Source organism: Engraulis encrasicolus, chromosome 23, assembly GCF_034702125.1.
Source record: "Engraulis encrasicolus isolate BLACKSEA-1 chromosome 23, IST_EnEncr_1.0, whole genome shotgun sequence".
NCBI classification, from domain to species: Eukaryota; Metazoa; Chordata; class Actinopteri; order Clupeiformes; family Engraulidae; genus Engraulis; species Engraulis encrasicolus.
This window is the reverse complement of record NC_085879.1, coordinates 49359612-49373200: the sequence shown is the minus strand read 5'-3', so window position 1 is coordinate 49373200 and position 13589 is coordinate 49359612. Positions and strand designations below refer to the sequence as shown.

Genomic DNA, 13589 nt, shown 5'->3' with positions numbered 1-13589 from the left:
TAGTCCTACGCCACCGATACCAACGGTGCAGTCTCCAACAGCTCATCTACGGGATGATCTACAGTTCATCATCCAAGGGAACAGTATATCTATATGGGGGGTGAGGGCGGTGGGAGGGGTATTGCACTGTGGAGCCCCATATGCAGGAGAGTACTGTGGAACCCCCCCCCCATGCAGGAGAGTACTGTGGAGATGTGATGAGATGTGGTGAGATGCGGTGATGAGATGTGGTGAGATGTGGTGAGATGTGGTGATGAGATGTGGTGATGAGATGTGGTGATGAGATGTGGTGAGATGTGGTGAGATGTGGTGAGATGTGGTGATGAGATGTGGTGAGATGTGGTGATGAGATGTGGTGAGATGCGGTGATGAGATGTGGTGAGATGTGGTGATGAGATGTGGTGAGATGTGGTGATGAGATGTGGTGAGATGCTGTGATGAGATGTGGTGAGATGTGGTGGTGAGATGTGGTGATGAGATGTGGTGATGAGATGTGGTGGTGAGATGTGGTGAGATGTGGTGATGAGATGTGGTGAGATGTGGTGGTGAGATGTGGTGAGATGTGATGAGATGTGGTGAGATGTGGTGATGAGATGTGATGAGATGTGATGAGATGTGGTGATGAGATGTGGTGAGATGTGGTGATGAGATGTGGTGAGATGTGGTGATGAGATGTGGTGAGATGTGGTGAGATGTGGTGATGAGATGTGGTGATGAGATGTGGTGAGATGCGGTGATGAGATGTGGTGATGAGATGTGGTGATGAGATGTGGTGAGATGTGGTGATGAGATGTGGTGATGAGATGTGATGAGATGTGGTGAGATGTGATGAGATGCGGTGATGAGATGTGGTGATGAGATGTGGTGATGAGATGTGATGAGATGTGGTGAGATGTGGTGGTGAGATGTGGTGATGAGATGTGGTGAGATGTGGTGATAAGATGCGTTAGTGAGATGTGGTGAGATGTGGTGAGATGTGGTGGTGAGATGCGTTAGTGAGATGTGGTGATGAGATGTGGTGATGAGATGCGTTAGTGAGATGTGGTGATGAGATGTGGTGAGATGTGGTGATGAGATGTGGTGAGATGTGGTGATGAGATGTGGTGATGAGATGTGGTGAGATGTGGTGATGAGATGCGGTGAGATGTGGTGATGAGATGTGGTGGTGAGATGTGGTGATGAGATGTGGTGAGATGTGGTGAGATGCGGTGATGAGATGTGGTGATGAGATGTGATGAGATGTGGTGAGATGTGGTGGTGAGATGTGGTGAGATGTGGTGATGAGATGTGGTGAGATGTGGTGAGATGTGGTGGTGAGATGTGGTGAGATGTGGTGGTGAGATGTGGTGAGATGTGGTGATGAGATGTGGTGAGATGTGGTGATGAGATGTGGTGATGAGATGTGGTGACATGTGGTGAGATGTGGTGAGATGCTGTGATGAGATGTGGTGAGATGTGGTGATGAGATGTGATGAGATGTGGTGACATGTGGTGACATGTGGTGAGATGTGGTGATGAAATGAAGGGTGAGATGCGGTTGTGAGAAGAGCTTACTCCAGCCTGGGGCCCTGTCTATCAAAGGTGTGTGGACTCCCACACCGTCCCATCTCTGTGGAAAAGGGCGACCATCATCCCCCTCTCCAAAAAGGCTGTCCCTCAAGAAAACAATGACTATAGACCGGTAGCCTTGACTTCCATTGTAGTCAAGTGCTTAGAGAAGTTGATGGTGGGAAAACTGAAATCCAGGTTACAAGGTTTGATCCATGTCAGTATGCCTATAAGGTCAACAGGGGCACTGATGATTAGATGCAATTCTTTCCATATCACACTCAATTCTGCAACAGCTTGAGAACCCCAAGGCTTATGCCAGATTACTGTTTATCGATTTCAGCTCTGCTTTTAACACCATGCAGCCACACATCCTTCTAAGCAAGCTCAAACATATGTCTGTTAACCCATTCGTGTCATTTTTAACTAACAGGACACAACAGGTCAGTGTGAACCAGACAACATGTCAGTTTAAAACAATAAATACGGGAGTTCCACAAGGATGTGTGAGTTCACCTCCTTTGTTTACAGCATACACGAACGACTGCATCAACAGTCACCCCATGGTTTCATCATGTATTAAATTCTCTGATGACACTGCCATCTTGTGTCTGTTAGATGGTGAGGCTGATACCTCTGTTTACAAGCAAGAGGTCAACCGTTTTGTCCAGGGGTGTGAGGACCATCACCTCACTGTTAACGCAAAAAAAACAGAGGAAATGGTCTTTGACCCCAACCAGGTGGGGGATCACGCTCCATTTTTTATTTGCAACACCAACATTGCACAGGTTGAGACTATAAATACCTGGGTGTGTACTTTGACAACAAACTGTCTTGGAATGCACATGTGAATAATGTGGGTACCAGGATCCAGCGGCGGCTCCACTTTTTGTGTAGACTCAGGGTGTTTGGTGTGCAACAAGGGCTAATGCTTCTTATTTATCGCACTGTTGTAGAGAGTGTACTACGATATGCCATTACTGTTAGAGTCAAAGTTAAGTCACAAATCAACAGACTGACCCACTCTGCGTTAAAAGTGGTGGGGGTGAGGGAGCACCCCACCCTACAAGTAATATATGAGGAGTCGGTGCTTAGGCTAGGAAAATAATTGAAGATCCCACACACTTTTTGCACTCTGAGTATGAACAGCTCCCTTCTGGCAGACGATATAGAGTCCCAGTTAAAAGCAAAAAAACTTTCTGAACAAGTATAAATGTTCTTTTGTCCCTACATCTATTAATCTACTAAATTCAAGCCGCTAACTAACATCTACCTAGTAATGCTGTGATGCTGTGTGGATACACCCATTATGCACTTCAGTACTGCACTTTGATTTATTTATTGAGTCTATCTTTTGTTATGTGTGTTTTGTTTTGTTTTGTTGTTTCTTGTTAGGTGTTGGGAGTTATGTGTTATGTGTTGTATGCAGCAGCTTTGTGATGTCCAAGACAAATTTCCTGCGGAACAAATAAAAATAATCTTGAATCTTGAATCTTGAGATGTGGTGATGAGATGTGGTGAGATGTGGTGATGAGATGTGGTGATGAGATGTGGTGAGATGTGGTGAGATGTGGTGAGATGTGGTGATGAGATGTGGTGATGAGATGTGGTGAGATGTGGTGAGATGTGGTGATGAGATGTGGTGAGATGTGGTGAGATGTGGTGATGAGATGCGGTGATGAGATGCAATGGTGAGATGTGATGATGAGATGCGATACTGAGAGGCGGTGTAGTGGGACAGTGTATCATCGCTCATGGGGCCTACAGCCATGGGTTGGATGAAGGCGTGGACCCGACCTCTGAACCTGTGCTGATCAACAGCGCACTACTTAGCCCAGGGGTGTCAAACTCATTTTGGTCCGGGGGCCGCATACAACCCATGTGGACCTCAAGCGGGCCGCATTACTAACATCATCGCCAAAAAAAAAAACGTAAAGCAGAGGATTAGTTTTCAGTGCTATCACGTTTTAAGTGTGTTGAATATGTAGAAAGCAATGCAATACTGATAATCCTATGCAAAATTTCCTTGACTTCATTCATTCATTGATAACCGTCAATTAATTAAATAAGGGACAGCTATTTTTGGTAGGGGGTCTGGGGGTTTTCCCCCAGAATTTTTTTTATTTCTTAGATGTAATTTCCTGCATTTTCACTCATTCTAACATCCCGTTTCCAGTTTCAGCTTAATAGGAACCAATACAAATCCAATTATATTTATTATTTAATTACAACCAATACCAATACAATACGAATAAGAAATATTAACATTTTATCTCTATATATGAGGTCTATAATATATGAGCTTTATCAAATGCCTGTTACAGTACAAATTCACCATTTATAATAGAAGTGTGATGTGCACTTTACTACATATATACAGTATAAGAGAGGGACCATTGGGTTAATGTCATGCAGGTCTCGATTTTGTGCGTAATTGCGCATTTCGGTTATTTCATTTAAAAAAAAAAAAAAAGTTAAAAACAAAACAAAAAAAACATTTTTTTTTTTAACGTTTTTTTTAAAGTTTTTTCTCCGGGCCGGATGGAACCCTCTGGCGGGCCGGATGCGGCCCGCGGGCCGTATGTTTGACACCCCTGACTTAGCCCATTAAAACACAGTGTTATACATCTGCTGTATAGTACCATGGTAATTAACCTTTCAATGAATATTACAGTGTGCCACTGGTGGTACGGCGTGCATTATCAGGCTACGGGAAGGGTGCTTGTGAACCACTGTGAAATCTAAACAGAACATTAAATTAAATTGCATTACATTTAGCTGACTCTTTTATCCAAAGTGATTTACAATTAGGACATTCAAGCAAGTACAGAGCATGGGGTCAATACAGAATACAGCAGTATACATGCAGCCTAATATAGACCTGATAGAGAGCAGTAATATACGTATGTATATTTATAAATATATAGGCTACATAATGCAGACCCTATTGAGTGTAGTAAGTGCCCAGGACATTGACAGTAGACAGAACAATACTGCCATACAGTTCTATAACTATGCCAACACTGAAACCGAGAAAAAGGCCTTCAAAGTATTGGTATTACATTGGCTATTGTAGTTACTCTAAATTTGACATGGCAATATCTCTAAAACGGGACACATTTGGACCACAAGACGTTGTCAGAGGATGAAGGAGGTGTCATGAAGACCTGTGTAGTTACTGTACTGTACTGTACTGTACTGTACTGTACTGTACTGTACTGTGCTGCCTTTTCCTTGTGTATGCCAGAGTAAGTCTATGGTTCAGTCCAAAATCTGCACTCATCCTTACAGGGCCATAGAGGTGCCAAATGGAGGGGCAGCAGTGGTGGTTCACCCATTTTGGGGGCCCTAGGCAAAATATGGACATGGGGCCCTTTTGAATTGCTTTCTCCGATTTTTACCAAGGCAGAACCAACTGATTGGGGGCCCTTAAAATGGGCATATGTGGTGGGGCCTTCTATTTACTCTCAATGGTTGGGGCCCTACTAGGCAACTGCCTGGTCTGCCAAACGGCGCTGTGTAGGAGCTACCAAAACTATGTAACTTGCTTGTGAGCTATATTTCAGACACCATTTTTGTGTCTCAAATGATGCACTTGTGTCGGTGCATAGTGGACACAGTGCACTGAGGTCTTTAGTGCGTATAGTGTCAAGGGAAAGTATGGACTTTCAGTGTGTGATGGAGGTCATCTTGCACCTGTTCACCCCCCTCGGGGATCGAACGTGTGACCTCGTCAACTACAATGGTCCGGCAATGGGAGACACAGTACGATACAGCTGGGCCAAGAGACTAGTCTCTTGGCCAAACGGCACGAGACTGTATGAGGCTATCGGAGGGAGGTTTACCAATGTTCCACGCCTCCGTTACAAGTGCAATGAATTTTCGGTGTGAGCGCATTATGCACTGACACATAGTGGCTGAAGTGCACAAGTGCACCATTTCGGACATATCACATATTTCAAACCTCCACACCTCAACAGAGACAGTCAATTCAGCCCCACAGGGATCTTTTTCAGCATCACTCCCTAAGCCTATGGGCCAACATGCTACCCTGATAATTTCCTTAAAGGGGAAATATGTTGGATTAAAAATTTAAATATAGCTGCAAGCAGCAATGCGGGGCCAAGCAGTAAACTTGCCAAAGTTGCCACGGCGACAGAAGGAACTGCAGCGCCCCCTTTGGCCCAAATCTCGCCAATGTTGGTGTGCATTCCTTGGAGGGGAGTGTGCTCACATGAACCAAGTTTATCTTGAACCCCTTAAAGGGCTGCCGAGATATAAGCTCACTTCCTGTTACCTGTTGGTGGCGCTAGAGAGTTTGAGCTGGGAATCTGGATTTTTTTTTGGGAGGTCATGGAATTGACTAGTATGTGTGCAAAAAATAGCTAAAACAATCTGACAAACGGTTGCTGAGATATGACCTCACTTCCTGTTTTGCCACTTTTACGACAATTTTGATTGGCTGTCACCTCCAAACGATAAGAGGTATCAAAAATTCTTTGGATACCCTAATGCCTATCAGTCTGAAGATGATATGTAAATTTTTGCAGGTCATTCTGACAAAAATTGTGTGACAAGTAGCATTTTATTGAATTTACAAAATTCAAAATGGCGGAATTTCCCTTCTGCGTTGACATAACGTCATATAGTGCGTTGGATTCGGCTTGGCCCAAGGATTCTAGTGATAATAATATATTTTACATCGTGGATATGGTTTTAAAGCTGCAGGCAAAAATTTAGCTAACAAAGGGTTGCTGAGATATGACCTCACTTCAACAATTTTGATTGGCTGTCACGGCTAAACGATAAAAGATATCTAATATTCCTTGAGACCCCATACAAACCTCAGTACAGAGATACAATATACCGAATTTCGGGCGAAATGGTCAAAAATTGCAGGAAAATAGCATTTTTATTGAATTTTACAAAATTCAAAATGGCAGGAAAACTATCCAGGCAGAAAATGACGTCATAGAGTGCGTTGTATTCGTCTTGGCCCAAGGATTCCAGGGATACCAGGTTTATAAAAAATTGGCCCAGCGGTTCAAAAGTTACAAGCAGAAATGTACCTGCGACTTTCACCTGCTGGTGGCGCTAGAGTATTGGGGCTGGGGACCTATAACTCGCTGTGGGTAATGTTGATGCTGCCTCAAATATGTGTGCCAATTTACAGCATTTTTCTATGTATGGTTCTATGGGCTACCATAGACTTACAGTGAATTTTACAAAATTCAAAATGGCGGAATTTCCCTTCTGCGTTGACATAACTTCATATAGTGCGTTGAATTCGGCTTGGCCCAAGGATTCTAGTGATAATAATATATTTTAAATCGTGCATATGGTTTAAAAGCTACAGGCAACAATGTAGCTAAAATTTTGACCTGCTGGTGGCGCTACAGAGTTTGAGCTGGGGTTCTGTTTTTTTTGTGGTAGTTCATGGGATGCACTATTGTGTGTACAAAATCCCAACCTAATTCAACGAACGGTTGCTGAGATATGACCTCACTTCCTGTTTCACCACTTTTACGACAATTTTGATTGGCTGTCACAGCAAAACGATAAAAGATATCTAATATTCCTTGAGACCCCATGTGTAGCTCAGTCCAGAGATACTATATACCAAGTTTCGGGCGAATTGGTCAAAAATTGCGGGGAAAATAGCATTTTTATTGAATTTCACAAAATCCAAAATGGCGGGAAAACTGTCCTGGCGGAAAATGACGTCATAGGGTGCGTTGGATTCGTCTTGGCCCAAGGATTCCAGCGATACCAAGTTTATGAAAATTGGCCCAGCGGTTCAAAAGTTACAAGCAGAAATGTACCTGCAACTTTGACCTGTTGGTGGCGCTAGAGCGTTTGGGCTGGGGTCCTATATTTTGCTGTGGGTAATGCTGAGACTGGCCCGAATGTGTGTGCCGATTTACAGCATTTTCCTCCTTACGGTTCTATGGGCTGCCATAGACTTGCTAAGGAGAGGAAAGATGTCTACGTAATAATAATAAGAATACCAGCTAACACTATAGGGGCCTTCGCCTATAGGGGCCTTCGCCAGCTTCGCTGCTTGGCCCCTAATTAATCCCTGTCCCGAGTCAGCTGATGCTTATTTGAGTCAATAGTAAGTGGACGATGACTCTTGCGACCACTTTCACGGTCCACTGACAGAGAGCCCCAAATGTAACAGAGCGACCCGAACAAGTATCGTGGGAAACACTTCTCATACAAAAAAATTTGCTTTACATACCGCCAGATACATATTCACATTTGTATCAACTGCTGGCATTCTGTGATGAAAAACATTCTCACAGCGAGCTTAGTTAAACAGCATTTTTTTCCATGACGGTGTAGATTTTGAGACAGGCATGCCATGGGCACTGCGCTAACTACGTAATCCTACATTATGCCCCTTTAACCATTATTAGATTTTTATTCAAGGTATAGCCTACCATGGTTTTACCAGCAGGCATACTAGGTAATTGCCTAGGGCCCCACCAAAACTGTCCACTGTAGGGCCCCTCAACAGTCAGCTAAGTCCATGGTAAATGCCAGCAAAAAAATAATTCAAGAAAGCCCTATGTCGATATTTCGCCCATGGCCCCCAAATGGGCTGAGCTGCCACAGAGCAGCACTACCCTTTAGTGTGTGTCTTTGAGGGCTACAGAGCAGCACTACCCTTTAGTGTGTGTCTTTGAGGGCTACAGAGCAGCACTACCCTTTAGTGTGTGTCTTTGAGGGCTACAGAGCAGCACTACCCTTTAGTGTGTGTCTTTGAGGGCTACAGAGCAGCACTACCCTTTAGTGTGTGTCTTTGAGGGCTACCTGAAAGTCATCCTCACTGGAAGGGTGACCAGGTAATCAGTTAGATCAGGTAGGAAGAGAAAGGGAGAGGCTTTACCCCCCTTGTCTCTGGTTGCATATTTATGTTAAAGAGATGATGCATTATGCATGAAGGACTAATGCGAGAGAGAAAGATTAAGGACACTGCTGTAAGACATATATCAAGTTCTATAGTCTCTAAATGCACAGGCCACTCTGTCCAAATGTCTGCCCATTTTATTCATCTATAGATATTATAACCTAGACCAATCTCCCCAAAAAGCAAAAACAAAGCAAACACAACACTTTTATCTGTGTACGCCAATAAAATCTGAAGCAAAGGCTTCAATAACGCGGCAAGTAGCCTATGCACTTCAGAGTAGAGGCGTAGGAATAGGGTCAGAAAAGACGGGCGAGATAGATAAAAATGTAAATAAGATCTGATTGCATTAATTCACTGAACACAGGAAGTTGCGGCACATACGCTTATCTCTTCATTTAAAAGACACTTGAAACTTTTTACTCCACTTTCAAACATCTCAAAGAATTTGATTAACCCCGAGGTTATTCGATTTTTTTATTAATTCCAAGCTTTTTTTTTTATTCCAAGCTGAACAGAAAAGCTCTCTTCCCATATGACACCTGGAATTTAAACGCGATTCATAAGAAGCGCCACAAGTGGCCGCTGTTGCTTCTTATGTAAAGTGTGATAGGGCAGTAGTTTTTTTGATACGTGGTGTTCCGGGGGAACATAACAAGTGTAACACACGTGTCTACTGTAAAGCCCATGCCCTATCTACAGAAGGTAAATCACTGTTATTTCAATGACATGCAATGACAAGTAACAACCACCCATTTCACGCCTGCTATCATCGCATTCTTTTCAGAAAATAATTTATTTAGTGACTGTAGCCGTTACAATAGAGTAGTTTGGTTGTGGTAGGCTAATGCTAAGGAGCTACAGTCCCCATCCTATATTATGATCCTCATAAACTTTGCTTGTAATCTGAAAAAGCTGGCTACATCGGTGGGTTTGGTGCACCCCGTCGTACTGCAAATGTCGTGTTTAGCCACCCGGTGCCTATACCTCTGTAGGCTACAGGTGTAGCCTGTCTGGGTTCGGCACGATTTGTGTCTTTATGGGCGTATGGTGGTGTGTGTGTGTATGCTCAATATTACGCTAATCATGTATAAACTGAGACTGTGATGGATAGATAGTATATTCTAAAGCATGACTGGCGCCGCTTCGGTCATTGTCGTCAATGTTGTTGTTCCCTACTCACGCGTGTGGTGGGCAAGCAAGCATGATGCATCACAGCCTGCTGGCAACATTGTAGCGATACATGGAGAAGACGCAGCGCAAGTGCGCAACCCTGACACCGTTTGACTACCTTTGACTGGGAATGAGTGAGCGAACCAACTGAAGTGGGATATACGATATAAATGTGCTAAACAAGAAAGCCGTTTTGTCACACATTTCAGCATTTTAAATGTTGTTGCCGACTCAACATCGAATGATTAAGAAATAAATATCTCATTCACATCTGATTAGGGGTGGTTGACATGTTTTAAGTAACATTAGTTAAAAACCTACAACATTTATATTTTCCCTCTTGAAAACAAATGTAAATGAAAGAAGATGTGGTACATCATGTTTCATATTAGTCTTAGATGAAAATTGTGGAAGTTTAAGGTGACATCTAATCTTTCCAAAACTGTTGATAATATGGTGGTGAGTCGTGACATTTTTTTTTTAATAACGTGGCAAAGATGGCACCAAGTTTCAGTTTTTCCATTTTAAAGACTTCATATCTTCTGAACTGTTCATCGCAGAAGATCAGTCTTTCAACACAACATGCACAGAATGGTTGGGAACATACATTGTCCATATCAAACCTCTGTCTTTAAAACTGCACTTACCACAGTCCTTCAAAGATGCCCACAAATTCAAAGGTGAGAATTTTTCAAGCAACTTAAAGCCCCCATAAAAAGGTGGTAAATGACAAGAGGATGTGTGAAAATCCACATTTCACAAGTACATGTTCCAAATGTTACCCCTTGAAATTCACAAGGACCTACTTAAAGTAGTTTTTTAGATACAACACTCTGAAAGTGGGCTCTCTGAGAAGTCTGTTCCAAACGAGTCAGGGGGGTACCTGACAAAAACATTTTTAATGACAAAACTATGAGGAGTTGAGAGCTATAATTTTGCACTTTTCCTATTGGGACGTTTGTGAACCTCCTTGATTTTTTTCTGCCAAATCTGAGATGGTCGTGCGGGATGATTCGGAGATTTGGCGTGGAATGACCCATCATCATTTTTTTTTCCCCCAATTTTTCCACCTATTCTTTAAGGAATTGAAATATGTTTCCTCCTTTAAGTGTGTTACGGCCTGAAACGTCAACCACCCGTAGACATTAGGCTACATTACAATATTAATTGTGTTGTGTGTGAAGATTATTCACACCTTTTGTTAAGATGCTTTGTATTTTCAGGCTTACCCTACTCAAACGTGAATTTGACCCCCCGAAACACCTTTAATATCTTTCCTCGCCTTACCCCTGGCTTCCAAATGTAGGGCAGAATAAAACGTCATGTGTGTGCACCTTCTGAATGAAACGTCATGTGTGTGCAGTGCACCTTCTTAAAAAGTCTCCAATGGTCTTGAAACCGCACGCCATCCTCTGCCAGGTCAGCAGGTTTTTTCCCAGTACAATGCAGGTCCATTCATAACCCTGACTGGCCTGGCCGCTATCAGGTCACCAGTAACACCACCGGTGTTAAGTCATGTAATCCCTTCCCTGTGGGAGGATAGCCATTTCTCAATGTCACTGGTCACTAGGGCTGTCACAATATTCACCAAGTCAATATATCGTACAATACGTTTTTACAAGCATGATAACATTTTTGCCACAATAAGTTTTTGCATGCTTCTTTGTTTTCCTCGTCACTTTCTTAGACTGAATATCGATAGGCACATCTCACTCAGCGCAATTATGCTTATACGTAGGTAACTTTTAATTTTCAGTCTGTCTACCTTATCTATCTCTCTACCTATCTATCTAGCACCCCCTGCTGCGATGCTTTCAAAATTAAAAGGGGTGTATTAGCATTTTTATCCCATTTTCATTATATTTTTATAACAGCAAAACTGTTTATCGTGACAGGGAGCTACTGGTCACTTCATTAACTCACTGGTCAATGATGTTCTAGTCGTAGCACATGTGACGTCAGGGTGGCGCAACCACAGTTCATACCAATTTTGTAGGAGTTGAATGACTAATTAGTATATGGGCATTAACTGTGGTTGTACCCCAAAAACCTCATTGACTCACACAGTCTCACTCTTGGCCAAAGCCAGATTCAGATCCTCTTTGTTTGTCGAAAGTTGCATGCCTTTTGTCACCCTTGGAAGACAAAAAAAAGAAAAGAAGCAGGACATAAATCTATTTCTCCTACCTACACTGTTCGCATGTTAAATCACATATTAAATCTCTAAATTCAGTGTGAAGGGAAAAAAAGTGTGACCTTGACAGACTTGAACACTCCCTCACCTTGGCAACGGCAGGGGGTTGGGGTTGGGGGGGCTGTTGAAATTATTCTAATGTGGAGGGCGGCTGCTGATGCCGGCTGTATAATGTTTCGCTTAATCAATGCATCGCCTCAGGCTCTCTCACTCTCTCCCTCCCTCTCTCTCTCTCTCTCTCTCACACTCTCTCTCTCCCTCTCTCTCTCTCTCTCTCTCTCTCTCTCTCTCTCTCTCTCTCTCTCTCTCTCTCTCTCTCTCCCTCCCTCTCTCTCTCTCTCTCACACTCTCTCTCTCCCTCTCTCTCTCTCTCTCTCCACTCAGCTAGGTGCTCTTCACACTCAGATTCCGAAGACTGTCGGAGGAGGAAAAGGAGGTGCGTGATTCTGCAGACTGCGTTGGAGGAGGAGGAGAAGGTGCAGACTGTGGGAGGAGGAAGAGGAGGAGGCACTTGATTCTACAGACTGTATCATCATCAGAGGAGGAGGAGGAGGCACTTGATTCTACAGACTGTATCATCATCAGAGGAGGTGCAGACTGTGTCAGAGGAGCAGGAGGAGGTGCCTGTTTCTACAGACTGTGTCAGAGGAGCAGGAGGAGGTGCACAGCGTGTGTTTTCAGGCAGTGAGATGGCCGCCCGTATCCCCCTGGTGCTGCTGGCCTGCGGGTCCTTCAACCCCATCACACATCAGCACATGCGGCTGTTCGAGCTGGCCCGCGACCACATGCATCTCACCGGTGGGTGTACACCATAACATGTCAGTTGGCCCGCGACCACATGCATCCCACCGGTGGGTGTACACCATAACATGTCAGTTGGCCCGCGACCACATGCATCCCACCGGTGGGTTTATACCATAACATGTCAGTTGGCCCGCGACCACATGACCCTCACCGGTGGGTGTACACCATAACATGTCAGTTGGCCCGCGACCACATGCATCTCACCGGTGGGTTTATACCATAACATGTGATTATCACACGACCACATGACCCTCACCGGTGGGTTTATACCATAACATGTGAGCACACATACTGTACTTTACACTATAAACCACAGGTGGCTGTCTGAGCTGGCCCAAGACCACATACACCTCAGCGGTGGATCAGAACCAACATGCAGCACTTCAAGCGTTACTGGCCATAACATTGCATGTGATTAGGGCGGCTGTGTAACCACAACATGTGATTTGGGTGGCTATATAATACCATAACAAGTATAACATGTGATTTGGGTGGCTATATACTGTAGAACACATGCCATAACATGAGATTTGGGGGGTTGAGCGAATCCGTCGACGGAAGTAATTGACTTTGTATTGAGTCTCTGGTGACAGAAGAGACAACAGTGATTTGAGCGACTTAAACAACAGTTTGTAGTTGGACTTATATTATGCAAATGAGCTCTGATGCGGTTTGGTGACAGCACCACAGCCAGAAGGCTTGCATTCTGCTTTTACCCTCAGTGGTGTAGTGGGGATTTTTTTAAGTGGGGGTACGCGATATTTAACGTCATCAAATAATTAGTCAACTTATCAGGTCAAACCCCCCAACTGTCCTTAATCTACCATTATTGCTTCTCCGTTTTCATCTGTTTGGTCAATCACCTGCAAAACTGCTGTGGGATCATTCCTATTTGTATTCAAACATGGCAGAATATATATATTTTCCCCCCAAAAAGGGGGGTTTTCCCCCCCCGCA

General features: G+C 43.8%; 1 protein-coding gene across 1 annotated transcript in view; it reads right to left on the bottom strand.

Moving 5' to 3' along the window:
* Positions 1 to 13047: 13047 nt before the first annotated feature.
* Positions 13048 to 13589, bottom strand: part of LOC134440049 (cingulin-like protein 1) — a 43919-nt gene continuing 43377 nt past the window's right edge. Inside the window, exon 12 of the mRNA XM_063189977.1 lies at positions 13048 to 13056. Within this exon, the coding sequence (XP_063046047.1) occupies positions 13048 to 13056 (9 nt within the window). The remainder of the gene's footprint in view (positions 13057 to 13589) is intronic.